The sequence below is a fragment of the Glycine soja genome, chromosome 5 (assembly GCF_004193775.1).
Source record: "Glycine soja cultivar W05 chromosome 5, ASM419377v2, whole genome shotgun sequence".
Classification (NCBI taxonomy): Eukaryota; Viridiplantae; Streptophyta; class Magnoliopsida; order Fabales; family Fabaceae; genus Glycine; species Glycine soja.
The window spans coordinates 43,988,664-44,012,637 of NC_041006.1; the positions used below are offsets into that span (position 1 = coordinate 43,988,664).

Sequence of the window (23,974 nt, forward strand, 5' to 3'; positions counted from 1 at the left end):
TCCAAACACAAATAACGTACAGGAAGTGAGTTATTATATTCCTAAATAGGTAGATATAAACGAAAACACACACACCCACATATACAATTCACATCATTTTATCATTCATTGCATAACATCATTTGTCCTAAGGATTTAATTATAAAATCACATTCCACACCTTCACATTAATCATGTGTTCAAAACAACACATCTCGAGTACAACACAACATCTCGCACTACACAATTCATTACACATAATCACATAACAAGTCACAAATATCATTACACGTGCATTATGCAACAGATACACTAAGACTCAATTCTATATGCAATGTCGTATCATGTCAGTGAAAAATTTCGTCGGGCGCCTAGAAGTATATGACAAGACAGACCACACACTGGTAAGTCAGGTCACTCTCACTAGGTAAAATCATAAGGTGACCAGTCAGGTCACTTTTTGCGAGAATGCTCCAACCATATGAAATCAACATAGACTTAAAGGAGCACTGAAATCGAGTGTATTTTCTCCCAAGTCCTAGACTCCGAAGAATCCGTTAGGAATTCACCTTCCTAATTCAGGTCCAACCCCTAAAACAACTTTTGCACGCAGACACTGCTCATGAATTATACAATACTCATGATCTCACACTTATTTTCAAACACATTTAACACATTGCACTATAATTTAAAACTTCAGGTTCCTAACTTGGAACCCTACACTTTTTTTCAAAGTAAACACTAGTCGGATTATTATATTATTCACAACTTACAACACAAGTATTGTCACATCAAGTATTAACCACACATTTATTCACAACTATATCTCATGTCCATAATTTAACATCTCACAATGTCACAATCCATCATCACATGTTCACATGTATCCTACAAATTAACACATGCTCAATTTATCCCTTACACACAATTTCAATCACAATTTCATGATCCTAATATAATAATTTATCACGCTAATATAGTAAATCTCGTCCAAAACACGGACAAATTATACAAAAATGCTTCTCACAACATGGGGAATCAAATTTCCCAAACAATTTCATATAATCATATCAAAATCAAAAGAATCAAAATCATAGGTTCAAAAACACACAAAAAAATACCAAGAGCACTCAATTTTACTAACCAATTTGCATTAGGACATCAATTGGTTCGTCAAACATATATAATTCATAGTTATAATTGTAAAGATAAGATCAAAATTGCAGAAACACCTCAAAACTCATCTCAATTGATCCTCTAATGATCCTTACACATATTCTCACTACTCCCAAACTGTGAATAACTCATTCCTTACCTCTAAGCGGGCTCACGTGTGTAGTCCAACAGAAATAGTGGTGTCTCTAGCGGTTCCCTAAGATTCCTCAAGCTTTTGTTCTGGTTGCTCTATTAGGGTTTTCAAGCGATAAAGAGAATAAGAAGGGATTGAAGCGTTCATTTCACTGTCTTCATGCGAGGGACGTTTCTCTCTCTACAGACATTAGTTTGCAAATCCTAACAATGGGGATGTGCGAAAATGAATTTCAAACTTGGTATTCAAATTTTTCGACGATTCAACGATTAACGAGTCCAGTATGGACAAATTTGAGTGTATGCGAGAGAAAGAGAGAATTTTGGGAAGGAGAAAGAAAAAACAAATTTGAGAGAAAGAGAGTATAAAAACATATCGTAAATGTAAAACTGACCTAATATATTTGTATTTATAGATATGATACTCTTAGTCTATTATTTAGGCTATTTTTCTTTATTTTATTATTTTATAAAAAAGAACTATATTTTATTTTCTATCAAATGAATAAATAAAACATTTTTTTTATTTTATAAGAATATATATTTATTTTATTTACCTTAAATTTATTATTTTAATTAATAAAATTATTTCTTCTTATTTATTTAATTATAAAAATTTTATTATTTTTTTAAAAATTTATTTATTTTTAAATAATTTTTTAAAATTTATTTTACGAAAAAAATGAAATATTACCCAAAGAGAGAAATAGATATATGATACATATATAGCGCGTTGGAATTATCTGATCATAAAACGATGTGTATCAAAACCGCTTGAGTAATGACTCGTGTTTTTTTTTTTAAAAAAAAAACACTTGATTTGTCCTATTGATCGAAGTTGGTGTATCAGAAGCCTAGCTACTAGTTTCACTGGTAGCATGGTTTGTCAAGTAAGGATATACTCGCAAAGACTTCAAATCATCTGAAGTTGAGAAGTTATATGGTGTATCCAACAGAAGATCATTTGTCTTATATATCCAAAAGATACAAAGTTTAAAGTTTATCAACTTTCCAGTCTCAGAACGTGACTGGCACATAAACAAAAGCAAACACGACAATTGTATAGAGAAAAAATACACGACATTTACACAAGTATAGAAGCTTCCAGCTGCCACACAAACCACGTGTAGAAAGGGAAGATAAAAGTTTAATTTATTATGAACATTTCCAGCAGAGTGGAAAAAACATTTAATGCTTTCAATGTTCATTTTCAGTATGGAAAGAAAAATCTCACAATGATTATTTTCTGACGTCTTCTAATTCACCAATAAATACAGTTAGTGAGATTATCTTTTAAAGGAGTCTGCCACTAAACTTCACCACAGATTCTATAATTCAGACATAATGATCAAGTTTAACTTAAAATGGAAATAGCTAGAAAGAAAAACTTAGAACAAAAGGCACGCGATATTGGCGCGGCTCAGTCAGACCACAGAATCTAGCCATACTGATTGAAGCTATGATCAGTTTGAACCGTTCCAACACCTCGGCTTCGTGCCTAACTTTTTATTGCTAGTGGGAGACTAAATTGAAGAACACTATGATTCTGTGCAGTGCAATGCAGTGACCCCTTACTATAGCGACCAGATTTGCTTGTTTCTTTATGACTGTCCATTTTTATTTAGATTGGTTGAGAACAAATAGAATCCTCCAAACAAATGTGTATCTAGGATTGCCAGCCAGCTTCAACATATTATAGCCGGCCTTTAAATTCTCTAATATTTTCTCCTTTTATCAATTATGTAACGATTCTATTTTCCTCCGTAGCTGGATGTGAGATTTTTCATGTTTAAGTGGCCATTAAAACTCTATACATCCTTTGCTTTTAACTTATTCAACCGTTTAGGTAAACTGACCTAGCCATTACTTGTCACTATATTAAAAATTTAAATATAATTCTAACATAAAGAATTCAAATTATGCATCAAGAATTTCAATTGGGTCCTATAAAAAAAATTCAATTGGGGAGGAGGTGGGTGGGAATAAAGTTTTGTTGCGGGGTAAATATGAGAATAGATTGCAAATAATTTTACATATAATTTTTAATGCAATATACAGATTACAGACTTCATTAAAAGAAACGTACTACTTTTAAATAAAAATTACATGCACTGTAAATATTTTATTATCACTTAATCACAAATTTTCATATATAATATTAAAGTTGGTAGACTTTTACAATAATGATATGTTTAGTTCATGGAAGAAATAAAAAAAAAAGTAAGATGACTTTATAAACTATTTATTTGTGTAAAAATGAATGAAATAAAATTATATGTATCTTGTAAAATAAAATTATATGTATATAAAATGACATAAGTATCCCAAATAAAAAAAGTATAATAAATAAGGATATTTTTGTATGTATATCCTTGTCAACTTTTCTCTTTTTTCTTTTCAAAATGGGGAGAAAGAATAATTACGTAGGACATTTTCCTCCCGCAACATTCCTTTCTTTTCTTTACCACAAATATCAAACAAAACATAAAAGTTATACAAATGATAATTTTGTATTGATTAATTTACCGACAATATATAGAATTCTTTTAGTGTATAATTAATAACAGCAACAAGATTACAAGATAAGACTTTGTGCAAATTATCCAAACCTTTCCGCCAGTAGGCCAATCGCAGTGGTTTAGTATTAGAAATTAAACTTCCATTTTTTTAATTGATCATATTTTTTTCAGTTTTTTCATTCAAACTATTTAAGATCCTAACATAAGTCGGGTTAGTCTGCATTTTAGGTAGACTCAAAATTAGTTTACTACTGTTTTCCAAGAATCACTCTTTACAATTACACAGGTAAGCATATACTCCCAACAAATCCAAATACTTGTTAGGCCAATGACTTAATTACGTGCTATTAGAGACACCTAAAATACTGCACATTTAAGAAAAACATTTGATTAACCTGTCCCAAGAATCTTATATGTGACTATTGATCATACTGACTTCTTTCGTATTAGGTCAATGCCGAATTAAATTTTGAGCCAAACTTGAAATACATTAATAACATATAGTACCTCGTAGCTGACAAACATATGTGCTAGCTGCCATGCCAGCTCTAAATGTTAACAATTAGTAATGTTTACGAGAAGTAAACAATTAATGGAAGTTAAAGCTGTCTCTAGTGCTGAGTGAAACAAAAGTATGTCATTCTATTCGGTACAACCAAAGCAAATTTATCGGCAAACCCAAACAGAAACAGAAATGGAATGGACCCCTCCAAAGTTTGCCGTCTGAAGCTTTAATGTGTTTCAGTTGTCTTCCCCGTTATTCTAAAACCATGCTTTCATTTTCACCGTCACCTTTTGTCCTTATTTCATAGCTGCCAACTCTTTTATTTATACCATTAACACCAGCAATCAAAGAAGGCCAAAAGTGATTGCTGAAGTTCACTGTAATGGCGAGGCCAGAAAGGACAGGTAGAAATAAAAGTTTAGAGACTCTAATAGACTCGGACAAACCAGGAATGGGAAGAAATGTGAACCAACTGAAGACTCAGAAGTCCATTCCAGGCTATGGCCTTGAATTCAGTAACCTCTCGTATAGTATCATAAAGAAGCAGAAAAACGATGGAGTTTGGATCAACAAAGAAACATATCTTCTTCATGATATCTCTGGCCAGGCAATAAAAGGTGAAATTATGGCAATCATGGGACCTAGTGGTGCTGGCAAGTCCACCTTTCTTGATGCATTGGCCGGGCGAATTGCAAAAGGGAGTCTAGAAGGATCAGTTAGAATTGATGGAAAACCAGTAAAATATTAACTCCTCTTGTTTCATGTTTTTTTGGTTCCTAATCAAATATATCTTTCACTTTTCTATTCTGTTTAATTAATTAATTTAATAAGGCTATACTATCATGCAGGTTACTACAAGCTACATGAAAATGGTGTCATCATATGTGATGCAAGATGACCAGCTCTTCCCTATGTTGACAGTCTTTGAAACATTTATGTTTGCGGCTGAAGTTAGGCTTCCTCCTTCCATTTCCAGGAGTGAAAAGAAGAAGAGGGTTTATGAGCTCCTTGACCAATTGGGCTTACAGGTACAATCCTATGTCTCTCTCACTTACCCCCACACGTAAAATGACAGATTAATGACCTCATGACCCGTTCAGAGTGCTACACATACCTATATTGGTGACGAAGGAAGGAGAGGAGTGTCAGGAGGGGAACGACGAAGGGTATCTATTGGCATAGACATCATTCATAAACCATCACTTCTGTTCCTTGACGAACCTACCTCAGGCCTTGATTCTACAAGTGCTTACAGTGTTGTAGAAAAGGTTAAAGACATAGCTCGAGGAGGAAGCATTGTCCTTATGACCATACACCAGCCTTCATTTAGAATTCAAATGCTCCTGGACCAGATCACTGTCCTTGCAAGGTGAAAATTTCAGAGCCTATATATATCTGTAGTTGATAAGCCTGATATATATAATATTTATCAGACTGTCTGAAGAGCCTGAAATGAGGAAACCGATAGTTACTGATAGGTAGACCAAAAAAGATATTGAACACATTTATGACATGATGAAAAAGTTAAAACTATATGTCACCATTCTGGGACTTTTGGCTTGCTTTTAAGATTGAGAGTCTTGATATCAAAATATTGACAACAGAGAGGAATTCTATCTATTACTTTACATGGACGAACTAGAATAATATTCATAACATGCACTTGGGTTTGTGTAGAGATTTTAAACTGAAAATAAATTTATCCTGACCAGATGTATTTAATGGTGTTATAGGGGAAGACTGATATACATGGGAAGGCCAGATGCAGTTCAGGCTCACATGTCAAGATTTGGTAGGCCTGTACCTGATGGAGAAAACAGTATTGAGTATCTTCTAGATGTTATAAGTGAATATGATCAAGCAACGGTTGGGCTTGATCCCCTTGTCCAATTCCAACGTGATGGCCTCAAACCTGACCCAGCAGCCATGACACCTGTTCCTAGAACTCCAAGAACACCTTACAAAAGGAACACTCCTGCATCTAAACACATGATTAGCCTACGCAGCCAAGGATTTACTGCTGGAACACAACAGCCTGATTCTGTGCCGTTTAGTTATCATGGTGAGGATGATGATGATGAGGATTTTGATAACTCCCTTGAAAGGAAAAGTGCTCCAACACCAAGGAATATGATTAGTGGTGTTCACCCACGTTTGGCTTCTCAGTTCTACAAAGATTTCTCAGCCAAGGATTTCTCTGTCTGGCTTTACCATGGTGTAGTAGGAACCCCGCATCGCCAACCATCATGGACTCCCGCAAGAACTCCAGGATGGACAACTGGGAAAACACCCATGTCAGGACCAAGAAGTGCAGTTTCAAACCAATATTCTGCGGCTCCTGCAGTGGTTGGCCAGTCTATGGACTACTCAGCAACTTCATATGAAGGATTTGAGATTGAGGAAGTGCTTGATGAGCTAAACTTCGGATCCAAGTATGCAAACCCATGGTTGCGTGAGGTTGCAGTGCTCTCATGGCGAACAGCACTCAATGTAATTCGCACCCCAGAACTCTTCCTCTCCCGTGAGATTGTCTTAACTGTTATGGCACTTATCCTGTCCAACATTTTTCGAAATCTGAGTCATCCTTTATTCAAAGACATCAATAGGCTCCTCAATTTCTACATCTTTGCAGTGTGCCTTGTTTTCTTTTCTTCCAATGATGCAGTCCCTTCTTTTATCATGGAGAGGTTCATCTTCATAAGGGAGACTTCACATAATGCTTACCGTGCTTCTTCATATGTCATTTCTTCCCTCATTGTTTACCTCCCATTTTTTGCTGTTCAAGGTTTCACATTTGCTGTCATAACCAAAAAGATGCTCCACTTGAGAAGCAGTCTCTTGTATTTCTGGCTAATACTTTATGCCTCGCTTATTACTACCAATGCATATGTGATGCTTGTTAGTGCACTTGTGCCTAGTTACATCACAGGGTATGCAGTGGTCATAGCCACAACAGCACTCTTCTTTTTGACCTGTGGTTTCTTCCTCAAGCGAACTCATATACCCATTTACTGGAGGTGGCTTCACTATATTTCTGCAATCAAATATCCATTTGAGGCATTGCTCACAAATGAATTCAATAACCTCAACTGCTACACAGGAAATTTAACAGACTTATCTCCGGGACCATTAGGAGACCTGAAGCTCAGCAAACACCATAACTCCAGTCTGCCCGCTAACTGCTTATTAGGGGAAGATATCTTGTCCTCGATGGATATTACAATGGACAACATATGGTATGACATCTTAATCCTGCTAGCTTGGGGTGTTCTTTGTAGATTCTTCTTCTATTTAGTTTTGAGATTTTACTCTAAGAATGAGAGGAAATGAATCATTTACCACCCCTTTTTCTATGGATAACCTATTAGTTTATAGATTTCCCGGTCTGCTAAAAAAAGCTGAAGGTCATAACAATCACGTTATTTCTTGTATCATTGCTAATGTGCGAATAGCAATGCTTATGTTAATGAAATTACCAGTTAATTGCTTTGGGGGGGGGGGGGGGGGGGGCAAGTGAACGTGCTATAACGGCCAAGATGGATATGAAGAGTTAAGTTAAAACCAACTACCATAATTTGAATCCTCTAGTCACATACATACAAGAATGAAGCTTTTGGGGTGTCTCCCCATTACAGTCATCACAAACCTAAAATCAGCTTGAAAATATGAAACTTATTACAAATCAGCATTAACATTTTCTACATGCAATCAGACAGACGAAACGTCAAGCCATAATACATTGAAACTCAATTAATCTTTGCCTTTTGTATGACACAATGGACATGTTAACACAAGAAACAAGAAAATGTTAATTGTATCAGTATCTTTATAAGGTATTCACTTAAAGAGAGCCAGCATGTTGTGCAATCTTGCTTTCAAGGGTACTTTTGTCTGCCCCCATCACACTGTCAACCTCTTTGCCATTCTTAACAAAGAAGAATGTCGGAACACTGCTAATATTCCAGCCTGCAGCAACGTCCCTGGCCTCATCTATGTCAACTTTCACAAAAACCACTTTTGGGTACTTTTCAGCCAAGCTTGTATAAATAAGGGAAATGAAGCGACAAGGGCCACACCATGTTGCAGTAAAATACAGGATCGCCAAGCGTGATGTCTTTATGCAGCACTTAACTTCTTTTCCGATTCACCACTAGAATGGATACCCATGACTTGCTCTTTTAATGCCACAAACGTAATAGGGCATTTAATTAATATCATTCGACAGAAAATAAAGAAATTGCAACATAGTTATTTTTTAGGAATAAAAAAGAAATATCACAATCAAATATGCTGACAAATGACCCTCAAGAATATAGTTTTCTATATATTGTTAGGACCATCTGTTTAATGCCAAAATATACATGTGTTTCCATCAAACTCCAAAGCCTGTAATGCAGGTGAGAAATTATGACAAAAATATGCATACTAAAGCTTTTATCAGTCACAGGAACAGTATGATGCAGGAATTGAACCAGACAAAGAAATGTGTACTGTTTCTATTCTTCACATTAACCAAAGATAAGTCAACTAACAAGATTTTGTGAATTTTATTACCATCAGGAAGATAGAAATACAAAGACTTACCATCTTTTAAAGCAGATAATGCTTCTTGAACCTGAAAAAAGAAGAAGTAAAAAAGCAAAAAAATCAGCTATAACTAGATCTTCTCATACTGAGAGCCAACAACTTCCCATCACAACATATAGCATTCTAATCAAGATGGAAGGAGATCGGTTTTTTTTTTTTTTGAAAAGCGAGATGGAAGGAGAACGTAATTGGACACTACAGTAGAAGTATAAATTCATAGGAAATGAGGGATTCTCATATGTTATATCTCAATGTTATCACAAACAGTAGCCTACAGAAACTAAATCCATTTTAGCCTTGGATGATGATCACAATTTAGAAAAACAATATTTTCAATCATAAGTAAAAATAAAAAAACAGTTGCATACAAGATAGCCAAAATCAAGATTTTGCTTGGGATCGGGAAGAGGAGCTAAGATTGCAAAACATAGGGCTTAAAAAGTCCCTATAACACATGCCTAAAAAAAAGCAGCTAAAAATTGCATCTCAGTCTTGAGACTTGATCCATCCCATTAATTCTCAAAATCCTTATGCTTATCATTCTACGTTACTCGGATTACAATCAAGCTATTTTTTTAGCTTTCTTGTGTCTAATAGTCTATTTTAAGATCATATCGGAAACCTGGGATATGCCCATAGGGGAACCTAGATTATTGTACCTATCATCATATCTTAAGAAACCCTATCTGCCGTCTCAGCAAGCTATGGGATATAGCAAGTCATTCTGCATTAGTTCGGGCTTTCTGCTGATAACCACGACTAACACGATTTAACCAAGTTAGATGGCCTCATTTTCTAATGTTTTGTTTGGGAAATCTCACTTACTACACAATCTATATGATATGTGTGATGCTGACACCTTAGATAGAGAAAGTTACTACAACTAGAATCAGAAGAAAAGGTTATGAAGTTAACTCAACTGACAAGGAGAGGAAAGACCGTAGGCATTCAAGCTTGGGCTTTAGCCTGCCTACCAATTTTGATCTCTTGCAAGAACAAAGGGAAACACTAAGAAACTACTTCATCATGCCATCGGAAGAAATTCTTCACTCGATGCTGAAAAGGCTATCTCTACACTAGCACAACACTAACTTGACTTACGAGAAAGTATCATCCTCAATTCCTCATAAAACAAGCATCCTGAATGATTGAGCTCAAGCAAAGCACCCTAAGAGCAAGAAGTTTGACCAATTTTGACAAAGCCTCTTGGTCTACTACTTCTGAAAAGTCTTCTTACTACTCTAGTTAAAAAGTATAGTTTAAATATGGACTTCTATCCTGTTTGTTCTCATCTGCTTACAAACCAGGTAAGAAGTAGAAATCTATTGTTAAGATGAATGCATGAATCAAATCTCAGCTCCCGTTGACCAGCTCTACAACTCCGCAAGGCACTACAGCAGAGTTATAGTCCTATTGAGTTAAAGTCCTTTTACTACTATATCTAACAAATAATAGTTTATTATAGTTCATAGTACGTAGTAAGTAGTAACTGCACCACCCCTTTATTCCATAGGTGACTTTCTATCCGATTCCATTATACCAATAGTGATGTAAAAATAAAACCTACATTATCGTGAGAACTACAAACCAATGCATGTTGCAGTTTACAAGTGCAAACTAGACCATTTTATTCATATGTTGTTGGGTGGATGATAATTACATGTAATATTAGATGGATTTATAGAATTAATAACAAATTAAAAACTGGTTTTTGCCCTTTAGCTATAGTTGGAAGCAAAAGATAACCTTTTAAATAACATTTATCTAATTGACAAATTGTCCATATTATGATTTATGAGAATTCCAAGTACATTAACCTGGAATTTCTTACATAAAGAACATGTGGAAAAGAAAATCATAACTACACTAACTTTTCTTAGCACTTGCAAGTCTGTCAGAAACAATTAAAAGATAACATACCTGATCTGGCAAAAGAGTAATGGTTTCTTTGTATCTCAAGTTTACTGACAAGCTAATTCTGTCAAAACACATTGAATTGCATGCATCCAATTTCTAGAGTGAGCTCAATTCTCATTGCAAGAAAATTATCTTAGACATAGGTATTATAGCTAAAATTTTGACTTATTTCATCACATAACAATCATAAATTGTCCCTATTAAACTCTATTTGTTATTATAACTCTTTGAATGGTTTAACACAAATTATCATTGTCATTGATGGAGTTAAATCAAAATTTTAGATATAATGCCTCTATCAAAGATATTTTTCTTGCAATGAGAATTGAGCTTGATCCAAAAATTGGATGCATGCAATTCAATGTGTTTTGACAAAGGTAACTTGTCAATAAACTTAAGATACAAATGAATTAATACTCTTTCACCATAACAAATACGTTGTCTAGTTTCCTTTAATTGTATCCAACATATTTGCCAGTGTTAAGAAAAGTCAGTGTAATTAATTGCAATAGAAAATAAAAGTGAACATTAATTACAAATTTACTATGACTTTTCTTAAGACTTGTAAATATGTCAGACACAACTAAAGGGCAACTGACAACATACCTGGTCGGGCAAAAGAGTCAAGTATACTGACAAGCTACTCTGTCAAAACCCACATTGAATTGTGCACATCTAATTTTTGGATCAAACTCAATTCATATTGTGAGAAAAATATCTTGGCTAGAGGTATCATAGCTAAAATTTTGATTTAACTCCATGAAATAACAAGGATAAATTGTGTTAAGCCATTCAAAGAGTTATAAAGAAAATTTACCATTGTTGTTTGATGGAGTTAAATCGAAATTTTTGCTATGATACCTCTGTTCAAGATATTTTTCTTGCAATGAGAATTGAACTCGATCCAGAAATTGGATGCATGCAATTTGATATTTTTTTTGGTAGAAGTTGCTTCTTAGTTAACTTAAGATACAAATGAACCATTACTAACTTGTCAAATCAGGTATGTTCTCTACTTGTTCTTTAATTATATCCAATATATTTGCAAGTGTTAAGAAAAGTCAGTGTATTTATTGTTTATTTTGCGGGTTCTTTTATGTGAGAAATTCCAAGTTACTATCTTTGGATTTTTCATAGATCATAATAAGGATAAGTTGGAAATTGTTTTACAAAATGTTATTTAAAAACAGAAACTAAACCATTTTGTACATATGTTGTTGGGTGGATGATACTTACATGTAAGTAACATTAGATGGATTTACAGAATTAATAACTAACCAATTAAGTGTTGGTTTTTACCCTTTATCTATAGCTGAAAGTAGAAGATAATCAATCGTATGATCATCTTTCAGGACAGTTATCAATTTATTCATACTATGATCTATGAGAATTTCAAGGATAGTGACTTGAAATTTCTTACATAAAAGAGCCTAGAAAAATAAATAATTATACTAACCTTCCTTAACATCTGCAAATATGTCGGATAAAAGGATAGCTAGACAGTGTATCTAATATGGAAAAAGAAAAATATTAAGGCAAGCGCAGAAGATAAAAGAATAAATGGAGAACCAGCAACAAAGAATAACAAGATGAAGACTAAAGGAGGAGGTGAATTGCACACAGCAGTCATCTCAAATAAAAAGAGTGGCTGAAAATGGGTAAGATTTGGGCTGCTTTAGGTTTTCAACCTGTGCGCAAACAGGTCACAGATTATAAGCTGAGGATTTTTTTTTCTAGGATCAGTGGGATTGTGCCTCATTCGATCCCACCAATTCCACAATCTTACACAACGATTTCACACAATCTCACCAAAGTTCACTTCTGCATGGAGGTACTCAGGATCGTAAAGTGGTACAATCTTATGTGAAAGATCACGATTTTGACTACCATGATTACATAAGCTGTATCAGAATATATTCTTTCTCCTATGAACATTTCACAAAATTTTGCCCCCAAGTCCAACCCATGGCAATGTCACAAAAAGCATCATTAATCCTACTCAAAAGAAGTCTTGGCTCTATATTATTGCCTACTATTTACTGTAGCTTTAAGGATACATAGGAAAAGATGGAATCATAGGTAATTTTAGGACTATTCAAAGTATTGGAGTTGTATCTCAAACATATCAGTTAAAATTTTAAAAGAAATGGAGAATACTCCTTGGATACACATCAAGGACCATGCTACATGTATCATATCAAATACAGCCAAGTATGATCTTGATATTTTGCCATTTTTGGAATACCAGGCTTCATAGCAGCTTGCAAAGCCTTTCTATCAAAAAGATTGTTCAATCACAGAAACTATATACTTACCTGGGCTTCAGTTTCTTGCTCTCCTTCTTGATAGGAGTTTCGGTCTTAATAGGAGACCTTTTCTGTTCCTTTCGTTTTCTTAAGCGTTCACATTTTCTCCTATGCTCCTCAATTTTGTTGGCATTAGGTTCAACCTGTCCAGCCAAAAGATACAATTACAAAAAGAACAAGGATTCCTTCTGTAGGTTCCATCTGTCGAAAGTAGGTAAATTACCTTTTTAAGTGCTATACTAATCTCTTCATCGAAATCTAACTTTGAAGCCACGTGAAGGTCACTTGCTGCTTCTTCCCTTAGTCCCAACATAGCCCTCGACATTCCTCGTATTTTGTATCCTTTGGCTGAGTCTGGATTAATCTGGAACAATTTACGATACCTTTGAGTACACAAACTCATGGCACAGAAATTTCTTTATACCAAGTTTTCTATGCAACAAGTAAGGAATAAATAAACCTTCAAGGCAGTGTCAGCATCACGTATAGCAGCATTTGGTTTCTTCAATTTCATAAAGATGCTAGCTGAAAACAAGAAATTTAGATTTCCAAATGATACAGAAGGTAAAACAAACAATAAAGCAGGGGGGAAACAATACTGAAAGGAATTTATCAAAAGATGTTCCATTCTGGGGAGAGAATGAGAGTACCTCTGTTCTTCCGTTACTTCAGCAGAAGGATTTCCCATCTGCAAATACATTTTAATTACAGAGTTGTTGAGACAAGGACATTAACCATAGTGACATACATGATACATGCATAGCTTACCTTTTGAGGAGGGTCATTATCGGGCTCAACAACATCAGCATTATCCAACTCTATATCAGATTCTATAATGTCATCTTGTGCGGATAAAGGAGGATCTGAATTATTGTCATCAAAATCGGTACCTGGTTCCAGCATATGGTGCGAGTAATAATAACCGGAAATACATAAATTCATTAGTTGTGATCAACGCAGAATGATAAAATAATGAATGGGGGAGGAATGCAAGCACCGAGGCTACAGAAGCAGAGACAGAGAGTGAGTGAGAAATAGGAGTAAGGAGAAAGAGATGAAAAATGAGAAGAAAAGTCTTGAAGAAGGAAAGAGATGGATTGGACTTGCATGTCCCTATGAACTGCTTCAGCTCTCTCAGTTTTCCCTCGTCCAATTCAAACTGCCCACTGCGCCTACAACTTCTCTCTATATTTCATCCTTAAAATATCACTTTTTCTCATATTTTATCTATTAAAACACTTCAATTTAATCCTTTATAATTAGCCTCAATTTCTGAGCATCTTTCGTGTTCATAATACATCAATTTGATCCCTCCACCATAAAATACTTATATCTTTCAATTTGGTCTCTTACTTTTTTTTATAAAAAAAAAAAACATCTAACTAGATTTAAATGATATTGCTATAACAAAATGCAAAATTGATAAATGCATCTACGGGAATATGCGATCCAATTTGGTTGATTTTAGTATATTTTTCAACTCAACCTAATTAAACTTAATTGGGTTAAAATTTATCTTTTTAGTTTGTAATTCAACCCAACACAATTTTAATTGAATTTACGTTTTATATTTTTATCTTTTTCATATTTATGCATCTCAAAAATAATTTACAAAAAATTTGAAAATGATAATAATTTAATAACTTTAAAAATATAAAATAACTCGTGCTTGTGATTTTTAGATATCAACAATTTTAAATATAAAATATTTTTTTAAAAAAAATCGTTTTAACTTTTGTTGTCTTCAAAAATAGAGAAGGCGTTAATTTTTTTCTAACTTTATTTATTGCTGCCAGTTAGTGCCTCCACTAAGTACATTGATAAAAATTAATGAATCTTTTAATTAGTCTCTTAATCTTTATGGTTTTACTAAATTTTCAATTGAGTACTTATAATTTAATTTTTTTTAAACAAAGTCCTTATAATTTTAAAATACAGATTGATATTTATTATCGTTAAACGTCAGTTCTCCCCTATGTCTCTGCACAGTTTGTTCCCCCCTTAAATCATTTATCTTCAAACCCTCTAAAATTTGGTTTTCCTATAAAATCGTTTATCGCCAAGTCTTTTTCCACGTTGAGCCAATAAACTAGCATATACTTGGCAGTAGAGAAGCTTCTATAATTTGATATCGTAGACTAGAATAACTAATGATCCAATGCAGGTTAAATCGAGAGCACGATTTTCTCTACATTCTTGCACTTAACGATGGCGTACCATAGTCCAAAACTTCAGCAGAAGAAATACATAAATACCTAATTTTCCTTTACCTCCAGTATTTCCATTCCCTGCTGTCATCAACGATCAATATTCCAATGAGCTCTGTATACATTTTCTTATAATATTGACTTGGGAAACAAAGTTCTTACTACGCGACAAGAGTGAATGCGGTGGTATAATATATAAGACCCACACTAACAGACTCTTGGTTTGAACAAACAAACATCAATTTGAAGAAGTTAGTCTTAGACAGATATTTAACAGTGTTTTTAAGGATTTGTTTACGAAATTTTTAAACTATATAGATTTTGTAAACTTTTTAAAATACAAGGACTTAATAATAAATTCTTGTCAGATTTTATTTATCACTCGAACAAATTTCAAATTGGTTAGAGTCTCTCTTTTTTTTTTTGAATTCGGGTAAGAAAAAATAAAAGGACTTAATAACAAAATTTCATGAAATTATATAATTTGTTAATTAATTTAACCGTTTCTTTTGTAGAAACATTAGTGGAATAAGATGGTGATATTATCAAGCAAACTTACACTTTCGTATTTAATGATATTTTTAATATTTATGTAAATTTTTAAATAACAATTATTTTAATTCAGAGAGTATCAAATTCTTATTTATATATATATATAGAAGTATTTATTTTAGAATAAATACTCATTTAGTTAGTTGCTATAAATAAGAAATGACACATTTAAAATGAGTATGTAATAAAGGACACATTAATCTTAACTCATTAGATGATCCAGCGGTGGTACAGTGTCATCTTAACAAATTGAGCAATTTATGGAAAATGATAGGGAAGAAATAATATGTAATAGTGACACCGAGATTAGAATATATGACCTTATATATGCTATTTAACCTCTTTTTTAATCACTAGACGGATCCTAATACATAGGAAAATGCTTACAAAAATAAAAATAAAAAAAACTATTTAAACGAGTATTCAATTTTATTTTATTTTTTTAACAAAAATCTGCTTCGTGCTAACTGCTAAATGCAATCAAGTGGTGACATACTAAAACTACAAGGGTCATCAACTTTGAAAGGAGACGGGACAGCAATAGCCAAGGGACAAACGCATCCCCATATACTAATAACATGGTGGGATGCCAATCTTTGTGTCTCTCACATCACTTTCTGGTTATTTTGTTTCCAACCTTTTTAAAGTGTAGCCTCCATATATTAACAAAAAAGACCAGGTGGCCCTAGAGCCAACAAAATATGGCCATCGACCATAACTAGTATGTTTGTATATGTACACAGTAGAGTTACAATTATAATCACCTAAGCAAAAATGCATCGCATACGTTTGAACTTTCATCAGTTATATTATACTCACCAGAATCCCATTCTTTTAAGTTCCGGCCACTGTCACTGCCAACCATGGATTGATGTTTAAATTTCAAAATCTACATTAAGAAAGGATAAGAAATCATTCAAACAACTCATGCTTAGTCACTCCATGACAAAATTGGCTTGTGGGACCAATATAGCTGACCTTTGAGGGGGTATACTCCAATATCCTAGTTTCCAGAGTTTGTCTTAAAATTTAATTGCTAGATTGAACCTTTATTAGAATCATGTCAAATTAATTGTTTGACTAATTTAACACACAGCTATGCTATGAACAGTAAATATCGTAACGATCACAATTTTGCACACATGCCGTACCCTTTTCTAACATTTGATTTCATAAAAATCACTTTTGACAATTTATCCATACTGTGCCTATCAATTTTTAATTTATCCAATCTGTAATGGTGCTTTGTTTCCTTCGTGACATGGGCATCCTATAAATAAATCTTAAACCAACTGGCAAGAGGAGGATGAATTAATCAAAGTTGGTTTGGGGCATAAATCGCCCATCCTCACGAAGGTGGCGATCACGTTCACAACAAACTTTTTTGGCAATAATAAAAGACGCCACCGACGAGACATCGCAACCAACGACAGCTACTATAACATCTCAATTACAAGTTTTCAACAGACATAATACGGTTTCAACAAAAGTAAAAGGCATGTTAAAGCAGAAGTAATAATTACAATCAACCAGAATCCAACAACAATAACTAATGGAACAATGTATTGATTGGGAAGAAAAAGGGGGGAGATGGCACAATGGAGATTTGAGGAGGAAAAAAAAAGGAAGAAAATTCAAAAGTTTGGTGCCAAAGAAAGAAATTTGAGGACGGCCCAAGCCAACAGAATGCAAGCAACATACGCACAGGATTTAGCAAGTAAAATATGGGCTCCGACTCTGACAAAGCAAAGTCGAGGGAGAAGATACATGTTCTTCTATAATAGTATATCATTGTCATGTTGGATTTGGTCCTGGTCCTCTTTCAAGCTAGACCTTCGCAACTCTTGTATGCTCCTTACCACTTCAGACATTGAAGGGCGCTTGTCAGGGTATTGTGCTGCACAATCAACTGCAAGTTGCAACAACTGAACCATCTCCTCTTCTACATTTTGATACCTAAGGAGCTCAAGATCAAAGACCTCAGAAGTCCACTCTTCTCTAACCACGGATTGAACCCATCTGGGGAGGTCCACTCCTTCCTCATTCAGGAGAGCATGGGTAGGTGCCTTCCCAGTCAGAAGTTCCAAGAGCAACACACCAAAGCTGTACACATCTGCCATCTGAGACACCTTGCGAGGATCAGTCACCTCCGGCGCACGGTAGCCGGCCACACGGTTAGGGGTAGAGGAGGGGCCAACAAGGTGTGCAAGGCCAAAGTCAGACACTCTGGCATCATATGATTTGGTTAAGAGGATGTTTGATGACTTGATATTTCCATGAGAAACATTAGGCCCTCGTGAATGTAGGTACTCAATGCCACGGGCAGCTCCAAGTGCAATGCCTGATCTCACTTCCCAATTCAGTGGTGTCCTACCAGCTCCTTTGTTTCCTGTAAACATCGCAAGCATCCATCATCACCACTGTTGGAAATCAACAGTGCCAAATTCAATTATCCCTAGTCTAGTTATAGCATGAGATGGAGAGCCATATTTGCGATCCAATCGGGACCTAAAAAGACGTGTGTGTGTGTATATATATATAATAGGAAACAAGTGAAATGCATCTAATTCCTATCAAATGCAGACTGAATAATGAACAATCAATAAATAACTAACATAGCCATGATGGATTCTTTCCCCGAAAAAGAAACACAAATGCGGTGAGTAAAGATAGTCCAAGAACTGAAATTGAGTGAAAAGCAAGCACAAAAAAGAGAAAGAAGACGGACCATGTAAAAGGGCAGACAAGCTTCCCATGGGCATATAATCATAGACAAGGAGCTTCTCATCCCTGCTGAAATAGTAAGCCCTGAGAGGCACCAAACTCTCGTGATCCATCGCTCCCACCGCCTCAATCTTCTCCTTAAATTCCTTCTCGGAAATTGTCACATCCTTCAACCTCTTCACGGCCACCACCGGCCCCGCCTCCAACACCGCCTTGTACGCCGTCCCGAAAGTCCCTTTCCCCAAAACCTCCGCCGAAGCCCTGAGCAAATCTTCCAAATCAAACGCCCTCGCCGCATTCCCAAAAAACACCAACTTCTTCGCGTTCCCTTCCGCCTTGCTACCACCATTCCCAGCCGCAACCGCCGCCACAGAAGCGATTGCAGGGTTGACATTGGCATGACCACCGTTCTCGACATCGGAGACACCCTTGTCGGCAAGAACCTCAGACTCCGTCTCAGGATGTTTGACAGTGGCAATGTCGACCGCGCTGGTATTCTTGGCACTCTTGTTCCTGCACAGGAAAATCAAGAGGAACACAAGCAAGAGAAGAAACACCACCGATCCGACAACAATCCCCGCTATGGCGCCCCCGGACAGCTTGTTCTTCTTGTTGTCGTTGTTGTTGCCCTTGGCGTTGTTGTCGACCGAGAGGGGATCGGCGACATCTCCGGGACAGAGAGAGAGTGGTCGGCCACAGAGGGAGTTACCTAGAAAAGAGTCCTGAGGGAATGTCTGAAGCTTAAGAGGGACAGAGCCGTTGAGGAGGTTGTCGGAGACGTTGAACTGGTCGAGGGTGAGTTTGTTCAAGTCGGGGATTGGGCCGGAGAGCTGGTTGTTTTCGAGAAACAAAGTTTTCAAACGGGTAAGGTTGTTGAAGGCGGACGGAAAGGGGCCGGAGAAGTTGTTGAAGCCCATGTTCAAGCGAACGAGGTCCGGCAAATGAAACAAAAAGGGTGGAATTTGGCCGGTGAGCAAGTTGCGCTGAATGTAGAGGTTGCGGAGGTTGACGCAGGAGGCCAGATCTGAAGGGAGGGAACCTCTGAGGGCGTTGAAACGGAGACTGAGGGTGCGGAGCTGGGTCAGATTCCCGAATATTCCGACGGGGATTTCGCCGGAGAGAGCGACGCCGGGGAGGTGGAGCTCGACGACGTGGCCGTGCTCGCATTGGACCCCGGCCCAGTTGCAGGGGCTGTCCCTGGTGGCGTTCCAGAAGAGGGTACGGCCTCCCACGGAGGAACGGAGGGAGAGTAATGCAGCTCGCTCGGAGGCCAGATCTGCTTGTGGTGCTGCGAGCACCGCCGCCAGCGCGAGTGTGGCCACAGTGGCCACAACCACCAGAGTGTGCTTGTGAGGCAGCATTGTGAGGAGAGAAGAGTCACACACACAACCACTAAGCAACCTTCATACAAAACACAATTAATTAATTAATTAATTAATAAGGTCAGTTGGAGCTCCAGCCTGTCTGCTCATCAACCCTAGATGCCCGTATCTATACCCGATACACTTAAGTCACCAGTCAACATTTTTTTCCCCCTAGCTATTCTCTTTACCTTTGCTTAATGGTTGCTTTGAGGTTATTACCCATTTGCTTGATTTTATTGTTTAAATGTGATTGGAAAATGTATTTGAACTATGAATCAAATAAGAGGGCCTAGTGTGTATTATTGTTAGGAATAGGGCAAAGCTCATCATTAGTCACCTTTGATTTCTTTTCTTAAAGCAAGTAATTTGACTAAGTTATACACGAGATTGATAGTTTAATAATGAGACTTAAGCTTTTCTTATAAGAAATTAAGGAATGGAAAACATTGATTAATAGTTTGTATATCCATGAGAAAGTGATTTAGTGAAATTGAACACTAACATTCATTATCATTGTTTCTCCTAACCCCATCCTACAATCTAGATCTTTAAGAATAAAGAAAACTCTTTTAATCGTTTTATTTTTAAGTTTTCATTTTTTATTTTGGTTCTTAATCATTGTTATTTTAAGCCTATTTTAAAGAGTGAATAGGCATTTTGATTTCTAACTTTTGACCCCTTTTACAAATTAGTCCCTATCTTTGCATAAGTTTTACAAAATAGTCTTTACCGTTAAATTTGAAAGTAACGCCGTTAGTGAGGTGCATTGTTGACAATTTTAACTTGCTTCTTCTTCCTCAAATTAAGGTTTCTAAATAAACAGAACCCAAATGAAGCCAACAGAGCTGCAAAACAAATAAAACTTGTGATAATAAAGGTGCGAATGACAATCTTAAGACTACTAAAGGGACAACTGATGGTCTACCAGCTGTGAAACAGTGCTGCAAAACAAATGTGCTTGCATGTAATTTTAGCAACCGCAACATGACCTCAATTGTGGCTGTGTTTGATGTGGCGAAATTGCAACCTGAATGCAATTTAAAACCTTGATGCAATGTTGCAGCTGCAATTGCGGTTTTGAAACTCTAGTACTATTGAGGTTTAAATTGTAGTAGTGGTTTTGTGTTACAGTTACTGTGATTGGCTACTATGGCCAATGCAGTCCTCATATGTAACAATTTAAACCCTTGGATGCATAATTGAATGAGTGTTTTATTTTGATTCATTGAAACTTAATTTTTTTCATGTGAGAAGGAGACTTGCTTTCTCCAAAGCTAATTAAAGGGGTCAATTCAATCTTATAGTGTATTGTTTCTCAATTGCAAAATGAAACGGAGTTCATTGGCTGCAAAGTGTAAAAGTAGCATAGAAAAGTTAAAGACATTAATGAAGAAGAAAGAAACTGGTACGTAAATTGATTTTAGCTTGTGAAACAAAAATCTTTTTCACTTGTCGCATGAGTTTGCTTACATGAACAAAAACTTGTTACATAGACATATGATTAACAATGGAAATTGAATTTTAATGGTAGAGACTTATTTGCATAACTGATTTAAAGATAGAGACTATTTTTTACATTTAAAAAAGATAGGGACTAATTTATAAAATAGATCAAAAGTCAGGGACCAAAATGCTTATTCACTTCTACTTTAAATTTTTCTTAGTAATTAAAAAGTGTGCAAATTGTCAATCATTGAACAAGATCATTGAGAAAATAATACTTGGAATGTCCATTTTATACTACTTGTATGATTTAGTTTACTTGTCAAAGATGTAACATTACACTACTACTTCAATTTTAGTTTGCCAAAAGAATTACAACAGATAAAAATCACCAAAAATTTTAACAGAAAATTTTCAATTGTAAATTCTGTTTGTCATGTCAACACTTAACATTGATATTAACGACAAAAATTAAAATAAAACAAAACAATTTATGAAGAACCAAAAATAGTGAAAAAATTATGATAAAAAACCCAAAAGTAGAAATGAAGATAAAATGAGAAACAAAAATACATTTTAATCTATTTTTAATCTATTCTATGAAAAAGAAATATGTTTAATCTTAAAAATAAAGATTTAATTCTTATACATATAATTCTTTATCTTCTCTTGAAATAAGAATAGCAGTTATAAAGAAGTTTACATTCTTAAATTCAAGTTACTAGTATCTCTTTTGACTTACTTTTAAAGTGTAATATCACATGTATTATAGTTTTTTTATTTATCGTGAGATATTTTTTGTCATGACGAAAAATTTAATCTTCTTTTATTATAAATTATACTTATTTGTAGTTTCCATAACTTATCATATTAATATTTAATTTAATTTTTATATACATATATGTTTTTTGAAATACATATTAATGTACCCGTATTCTGAAATTTTTTAAAATTCTGTATTATGTACTCGTACCTTGGTATCGGTACCCATATCCATGCAACATAGCCAAAATTGAACTTTTAATTTTACCAGTCGCAATCGATTAATCAATAAATTATTTCCATGCCGACGCTTAACTCTTAATTTCTGATCAATTTTGTGATTATTGTTTGATTCCATAAAAGGAGGACAAGCGGTCGATTTATTAAAAGGAATGATGCCATACCAGCAGGCAACAACCAAATGGCCATCTGTTAGATAGATATTATAGGTTTCTCAGATACTCAAGCTAGATGTATAAAAATATTCGCTAAATAGTTATATGCAAAAAATATATTCGATAAAAAAATCATGAATAACATAATAAAAAATTAAATGATAACAATTCATATTATTTTTTATTTAATTATAAAAATATATATTGAAAAATTGATTTAAACTATTATTTTTTAACGTTGATGATTTTGGCTGATTTTTGTTGTTAGACCAAATTTATATTTTTTTCTTCTTGATTTTGAGTTGTTCAAATTAATGATTTAATTGTTTTTTAATTCAACGGATTGATTTGGCATAATTGACTTACTGTTAAGCACGGGTTATTACCTTAAAAAACCTATAGTTATTGTTAACTTCACAGTTAACTCCTTAAGTATAGATCTTCATTAACCGAAGGATTGCATGTGGTTCTGTTGGGTCTAAAAATTCAAACCATTCCGTTTGTTAATTTTTTTTTTTTATAAAGAAATTACAAGAAATAAAGGCAAAATGCCCCAATCATTTCCTGAGGTCTTAGATCATAAAATGTCATCAATATAATTTATATTGTATCAATGTTGATTTTAAATAAATTAAATTTAAGCAACTTTAATTTTGAAAGTCTTTTTTTAGCAGTTGCAACCATTATAGGTATAAATACTATAATTCACTAAATATTAATTTTTTTAAAGATTAATACAATATCTTTTCAATTATTCTTCACCTAAAAATTTAATTTTTTTGGATTCAAAACAATAAACAAAAACAGTTTCATTGTAAAAATTATTGAAATCGAATTCCTATAGAAGAAAAAGTTCTATTATTAGTTTTAATTAAATTATATTAAAAAGCACTATACTTAATTATTAATTTTTTAATTATCAATATTAATAGGGATGACAAATCTCGATATAATAATATAATACTCCTTCTCACACTCACATTTAAAATAAATACCCATAAAAAATGAATAGCATTAATAAAAAATAAAAATATTAACTTAAATACAATTTAAGAATAAATTAATATTTGAAAAGGATGATGATGGAATGGTGATAAATACATGTTTTTTTGAGGCCTATGCCCTTACTTATCCCTCCCTACCAATAGGGGAGGAGATTTTTATACTTTACGTGAGATATCAAAGGTTATACATATATAACCAGCTGGAATCTATGGTGGGAAATTAACCTGCCAACACAGGGCATATATAGAATGGCATACGACAAATATGAAAAATAGATATATAGTTAGCACATGGAAGAATGTGCGTGCAATTAACCAGTCTCTGGTAAGGTTCTTGAGAGTTGTTTTCATGGTGTACTTGTAATTGCTTTGGCATGTCATCATCTTCCTTTGGGTACTCTT

The 23,974-nt window shown here is 34.6% G+C and overlaps 2 protein-coding genes and 1 pseudogene across 2 annotated transcripts; 1 reads left to right on the plus strand and 2 right to left on the minus strand.

Moving 5' to 3' along the window:
- The first annotated feature begins 4,606 nt into the window (after positions 1 to 4,606).
- LOC114413742 (ABC transporter G family member 18-like) lies at positions 4,607 to 7,652 on the plus strand. The gene is made up of 4 exons (XM_028378283.1): positions 4,607 to 5,047; positions 5,160 to 5,339; positions 5,412 to 5,680; positions 6,045 to 7,652. Exons 1-4 carry the CDS (start codon positions 4,694 to 4,696, stop codon positions 7,639 to 7,641), a joined length of 2,400 nt encoding a protein of 799 aa, XP_028234084.1. The 5' UTR covers positions 4,607 to 4,693; the 3' UTR covers positions 7,642 to 7,652.
- A 230-nt stretch (positions 7,653 to 7,882) lies between these two features.
- LOC114413743 lies at positions 7,883 to 14,334 on the minus strand (annotated as a pseudogene).
- A 2,959-nt stretch (positions 14,335 to 17,293) lies between these two features.
- On the minus strand, positions 17,294 to 19,979 carry LOC114413744 (probable inactive receptor kinase At1g48480). The gene is made up of 2 exons (XM_028378284.1): positions 18,609 to 19,979; positions 17,294 to 18,269 (listed from the first exon to the last, which is right to left on the minus strand). The coding sequence occupies exons 1-2, from the start codon at positions 19,963 to 19,965 to the stop codon at positions 17,656 to 17,658; spliced, it is 1,971 nt and encodes a 656-aa protein (XP_028234085.1). The 5' UTR covers positions 19,966 to 19,979; the 3' UTR covers positions 17,294 to 17,655.
- Positions 19,980 to 23,974: the final 3,995 nt, after the last annotated feature.

Excerpts from the sequence above, each read along its gene's own strand:
- LOC114413744 (XM_028378284.1), bottom strand. The coding sequence starts at position 19,965 with ATGCTGCCTCACAAGCACACTCTGGTGGTTGTGGCCACTGTGGCCACA. Across the intron at positions 18,270-18,608 it reads CTTGTCTGCCCTTTTACATG|GAAACAAAGGAGCTGGTAGG; the intron begins GTCCGTCTTCTT and ends CGATGTTTACAG.
- LOC114413742 (XM_028378283.1), top strand. The coding sequence starts at position 4,694 with ATGGCGAGGCCAGAAAGGACAGGTAGAAATAAAAGTTTAGAGACTCTA. Across the intron at positions 5,340-5,411 it reads TTGACCAATTGGGCTTACAG|AGTGCTACACATACCTATAT; the intron begins GTACAATCCTAT and ends TGACCCGTTCAG. Across the intron at positions 5,681-6,044 it reads CAGATCACTGTCCTTGCAAG|GGGAAGACTGATATACATGG; the intron begins GTGAAAATTTCA and ends ATGGTGTTATAG.